The 6,216-nt window shown below is 32.6% G+C and overlaps 1 protein-coding gene across 7 annotated transcripts in view; it reads right to left on the bottom strand.

Annotated features, from left to right (window-relative positions):
- Nucleotides 1-92: 92 nt before the first annotated feature.
- LOC590618 (kinesin-like protein KIF28P) overlaps nucleotides 93-6,216 on the bottom strand; it is a 45,899-nt gene continuing 39,775 nt past the window's right edge. For 6 of the 7 annotated variants that reach the window (XM_030975206.1, XM_030975205.1, XM_030975208.1 and 3 more), the window contains one exon: nucleotides 93-2,962. In XM_030975206.1, the coding sequence (XP_030831066.1) occupies nucleotides 2,852-2,962 (111 nt within the window). In that variant the 3' untranslated portion in view covers nucleotides 93-2,851. The remainder of the gene's footprint in view (nucleotides 2,963-6,216) is intronic. The other variant, XM_030975207.1, reaches the window with a different exon arrangement.

The following is a 6,216-nucleotide window of genomic DNA, read 5'->3' as shown; positions in this document are numbered from 1 at the left end:
ACAATCAACCAATTAATGATTTCCAAATAAACCACAGACATTTAGAACATTATTTTACAAATATGTTACTTTTCTTTCTTTCTTTTAATTCACTAGACCTTTCTATTTACAATGTTGCCCCTTCGAGCATGATATATGTACAAATGTTTGATAACTGACTGGACGGAAGTATCTGTTGAAGAAAATACAAATTGATATTCAGTAGAATTTGACGTTATTAACAAAAGTTGATCAAACGTGATAAAGACTTCAATGTTTTATGAAATTGGTACAAAAACACTTACAGCAGGTGGTACACTAATAATATCTAAATCAGGACGGCAGTTATCTAAGGGGTCATGTAATCCAGCGTCTGTTTATTCCACAGGATTACAATTCTAACAAACATATATGGTAAAACTTTTTTTAAACAAATTTTGTCACAAAAATTGATCTGAAAGAATGTTGATTATAATATGAACAAATATTATTGAAAACATAATCTGCTACAGCTAAACGTGATACTTTGTATATGATTACAATCATGTAAAAACTATATCGCATCTATTTACAAAGCTTGGGATCTCATTTATACAGTATTTCCAAAACTATTATAAACACATATTGTCTCAGGCACTTTTGATTTCACTGGATTCAAACAACCCCAGTCATAACAGTATGTAGAAATAAGATTGCTCACAACAGGACTCAGCAAATCTTAAGTGACATTCTTCCCAAATCCACCAAACTTGTGAAAACAAAAACATGGCACTATATAAATGCTGTGTCATCATCATCATTGTGCTTAATTTTTAGGAAAAAAAGCTAAGGATGTTTGCAAGAGCTTAATAATTAATACTTTTCCAGAAGCTATTTCTTGATGACTTTGTCTATATCTTACTAGCACAAGCAGTTTAATATACATGAGGATCATATTGTAATACATACAATGTAATCATGCAACAATGCTTTCTAGACAGTTCCTCTAAAATCACACTTTCATTACCACAATCCCAGAGTAACTTTTTATTACATAAAATGACTTGAAAGACAGTATAGCATACCTGAATATCACCTGAAGTCACTGGTATAGAATCAGAACAATAAACACTAATTATAAAAAAAAATATCGAGTAGACTTGCTGGTGGAATGATACAAGTATTTTTGTGTTGAAAGAGATGGGACATGGACATGTAGGTTTTGTATTTGTGTGTGATTTCCTTCTCTTTTATCTAGATTTACCTTTAAACATACAAACTGAAAGCCACTGTACCTTTATTCATTCATATTTAATATATAATACAGGCAGCTGCTCAACTCTGGTTCTAAAATATATATTTCTGTATCTACACCTCTGAAAATTTGGGTTTATATTTATCAGCAATCTAGCAGTTCTCAACCAGAAATCACAAGTTTGACTGAATTTATACAAAGGCAACCTTGAAGTTTGTAAATTTAAATATATAAATACAGGTGCTAAATGAATATGGTCTCTGCCACCTGAGAAATTTATATTCAAATCTATCATACCGGTATATAATTTTATATTTAATTTGTCACATCATATACACTAATCTATATCAAAATATACAGCATAGGTTTTACCATCTATATTCTGTAGCACAGACAAATATTGTACATCTCATGGAAATATATTGCATATTTGCATAGCTAATATTCAAACATGAAACTCAAATAATTAACTTCCAGTAAGTAATATATGAAATTCATTACTTTTTGTTATTTTTCACAAGATAGGTTGTATTTCGTTTTTGTATGGAATAAACAATAGGCTCTGCCCAAGAATGCCCTAGCTGGACATCATTCTTTTCTCTGTGCATTTTCTTAGCACATTGTGATACAGAGATGCACATTACTTTAAAAGCTAGAGGGTTACCTAAGCTAGCTATATCCAAAAATCCCCCTATAGCACACGAGAGAAGTCATGCAATGATTGCTCTATACCTATTGAATTTGCGTATATTGATTCTTACTTCCATTGATATGCAATGTCATAAATAATATTTCTGTAGGTGACCAAATATACAGATACATCCTTATCATGATATAAAATATCTCTCTACATGAATGTTTGCTAACATTTTTAGCACATGAAATAACAATTGTATTTACAACATAATTTCCCTTTAACTACACAGGCTTTTGAGTTATCAAATCTTGAAACAATTTAGGATATTTGACCTTAAAAGAAGTGTAGCAAAAAGACATACTTAACTTAACATTTTGATAATGGGTGCTCATGTATAGCATGCTCACCTTTACATTCATGGCAGTACCGTAGGTGCTCTGTATATTAAGATTCCCTTCAATGGTTTATAGCACACATAATCCATTCGACAGGCCATGGAGTATTACCTTAATTTTAATTCTGGATTCTACAATTTTATAATGTGATTAAACATCATTTTGAAAGTTTAGCAGTTTCCTTGTCAAAATTTTAAAGAAAATAAATGCTGATTTGAATTTAATCAAAATTTGAACAGAAAACAAAAATGTATGATGAAATATATGAAAAGCTCTTACATTGAGAATCAATGGCAAATAAAATCATATCATATGAATATACTGTCTATATACTCACAGAGATATCACAGAATATATTAAGCTATGATAAACAGTTGAGTCAATTGTTATGTTACAGGGCCCATAACTGTTTACATCATTTTACCAATCAAACTGAAAGTCGTGTTTTGTCATGTCATACAATTGCAAGGCAGAGTTCTTTAAAATATCTCTTTAAAATAGCCTCACTAGTCCATGTCTAAATCGATGGTGTATGAATGACACCACAGTTATTCCATTTAATTATATTTATACTATCCCATGGTATGTTCTGCAAGCTGACGGAAATTACATGACGATACATGCCTTGCTACCGCCCTCTACTTTCTCCCCTTTGTTGTTTGTCCTCACGACCGTCCCAGAATTCCCTGGTCCTGCTCCATTCTGCAGTTGCATAAGCTGTGGACATGAAAAAGAAATCATTATAAACGTTGTAATTACCCAGTTTTAAATCACACAATAGCTCGAGTGATATGTTTTATAATCTTCTGTTTAACTTTCTGTTCTGCAAAACTGAAAAGTCTTTTTATATAGTCATCTTTGGATGAAGGTTTAATGCTTTTCATAATATAAAAATCACTTTGGTATGCAGTTTAATAGGAAATCACAGAATTGGCGAGAAGTATATTAGAGATATAATCCTTTAGTTTATCCTCATAACTTTTTCTCTGAATATTCTTTGGGTAGGTTGTTTTTTCATATCATTTGGATAACAGATTCCATGTGAAGTTCAGCGAATGACCGCGATTCATTTTTTAACCAAAGTTATTCATTGACTTATATCACACGAACAGAGATGGAACTAAATGTATATTTGAGGTTTACGTTAGTAATACCCGTCACCTTGCATTAACAGCAGCAGCAACACATACCCCCAAAACAAAAAAATACATATAACAATGAGTTAGCTTGCATGACTGTGCAATTACATGCATTGTCAAAAATGGGGTCGTTAAATGCGATTTCAATGAATTCAAATACAGTCAAACTTTGTATAATTGCCACCTTTTTATAAAAGCCACCTGTTGGTAGAATTTGCCTTTACAATTTTAACAAGAAAAATGTGTCAAACCTATCTACAAAGACAATCTGTTTGCAGTGTTGGCTTTTTGTCCATTTCCCTAAAAATGGCCTTCATTCAAAAGTCTGACTGTATTTATAGATAAATGATTAATGCAATGTATTCATTTTGCTAAAATGCAATGGTATGAGGAAATTGTAATATATTTTTAAACAGCAAAAGGGCACATACTTGTACATGAACCACTTTGTTAAAAAAAATCATTGTAAAATGAAAAGAAACTGTATGAAATGAAATTATACACAAGAATTGAATTTAAGACAAAATGTAACCATTAAAATGCAATTATTCCATTAAAATTACATGGCAAATGAATGAGGTTAGCAATTTATTGCAAATTTTCAATTGGAAAATATAAAATTTAAGAAATGAACAGATTTAAAAATAGTAAAACAAAGATTTGTTAAAGGTTTAAAAAAAAAAATCTACAGAAAGCCATACTCAACTAGTATGCTATTTTTTTAGATATAGACATGACAGTTAAAAAAAAAACTTGTAGCAGACATGGACTAAATGAACTGAACCTAAAAAGAAAATAAAAAATGCAAATTTCACTCTAAATTCTGATTTCAAATAAAACAATAAATCTAATCTTCTAAGGAGCATTTGCGTCAGGGCATGGATGCAATAAGTGACATAAAAAAATCCTAAAATGTTATGCTAATATGATTGAAATATTGAAATATTAACCTAATATAGATGAAAAATAGAAAATGAGAAATTAAAGTAATATAAATGACACGTTTGTAAATGAAATTGAACAAATTTTTGGTACAGTCGATGAGCAAAATACAAGGAAATTAAATTAAAACAACAATAAAGTCAATAAATTTGGATCAAGCAAAGAATGCAGAAACATAAAAAGCAAAGAATGCAAAAACATAAAAAGCAAATCAAAATAAATAATTGTCAGGCGTAAATTAGCAATAAGAGGCTCTGCTGATGTAAGGAAAGATCCTACCAAGCTGCCAGCCTGCCAGATTTTGAAATGAAAGGAGAGGAATTATGAGAGCAACGGTGATGGATATGAGGGGGAAGAGGAAGAGGGGGTGGGGGGGGGGGGGGTAGTCAACATGGTTGGGATTAAAAGGGTGCAAGAAAAGAGGATCATTGATTAAATTTGGGGTAATTCTTAGTACATTGGTTAATCATTTGTGGATATGCACTTTTTTGTGTCAAACAAATCTGAATTAATGCAATTTTGCCTCATTAGCTATAAATCAAATATATAATTAAATATCCAATCACATTATAAATTCTCAAGAAAGTGATCTGAGACTAAAATCTTAAATCATGCACTATGGATGGACAGTATAAAGGTAAATATAATCATGCAACATGGAGTAGAAATCATATGGCAATATCACATGAGTGTCTGAATAACAATGTGGAAGAGAGAAGGATAAAAAAAAACACTATCTATCTCATACCCCATTCACAGTGGCTTCAAACACCGCGACAGCAGCGGGACTGTCCCGCTGCTGTCGCGGTGTTGTCTTCAGTGTGAAGGCTCGGACCCGTTATAAACTATCGCGGGATAACACCGCCTCGCGATAACGCCGCGACAAACTATCGCTAGGTTCGCCTAGCTACAGCAGCGGGACAGTCCCGCTGCTGTCGCAGTGTTTACTCAGTGTGAAGGCTCTCCGCTATAACACCGCGACAAACACGTGTGATTTGTTTACTTACCTATCACTGACCTCTTTTCTCCAGCAATGGGGAACATAAAGTGAAATAGAAATAAAGTAACCAGTGGATTCAAATTGATTTGGATTCAAATTGATTTTATTATTATGTAGATATTATAATTATCCAAATAAAAATATTTCACACTTCAAAAAATTAAAATATTCTGACTGGAAGCAATAAAAATGCTAGTTTTTTAAAAAGTAATATGATCGAAAACCCCGCGCTGAAGTATTTCCGGTCATATCGGGGTCACTCGCGGGTCATGAGCCATGCATACACGTGTTTGTTACGGAGGTAATAAAAATCACCCGCTGCAGCGTGAATGGGTACATGATATTTATCCCGCTACTGCAGCGGGATAACTTTTCTACTGTGAATGCATTTGTAGCGGTGTTATGGCGGTGTCGCCGCTCCGCTACAACGCCGCTACAAATTTCAAAACCACTGTGAATGGGGTATCATTGAAGTAAATGCAGGAGTAGATAAAAAGAGAAACATTGTGAACAGATTTCAACAGAGATAGGCTTTAGAAACATTCACCAAAAGTGCATAATATCCCCAGGCAAAGAAGATGGATATTGTCTGTAAAGCTGAATGACATCCTGCAACTAGGCAAGAGAAATTATACTAAACACAAATACAGAAGCGAACTTATACAGAAGGCTTAAAGTGAACTTGGAATGTACAAAATGGATGTCTATTAATCAGTTCATTTAGAAGAGTATTTCCGGCATTTTGAAAACTGAAGAAAAATAATCTAGCCATCAACCTGCAAATTAAACTCATTGTGTCAATTCTTGTTTGAACTTTTACTGGATTTTTACAATTAGAATGCCCTTTTTACCATAACTAAATAAATCCATCTGTGCTTAGTTCTCATCAG

This window comes from Strongylocentrotus purpuratus, unplaced genomic scaffold (assembly GCF_000002235.5).
Source record: "Strongylocentrotus purpuratus isolate Spur 01 unplaced genomic scaffold, Spur_5.0 spur5_scaffold_8, whole genome shotgun sequence".
In the NCBI taxonomy this organism is placed as follows: Eukaryota; Metazoa; Echinodermata; class Echinoidea; order Camarodonta; family Strongylocentrotidae; genus Strongylocentrotus; species Strongylocentrotus purpuratus.
Note: the sequence above shows the minus strand (reverse complement) of the source record. Positions and strands in the feature narration are given on the sequence as shown.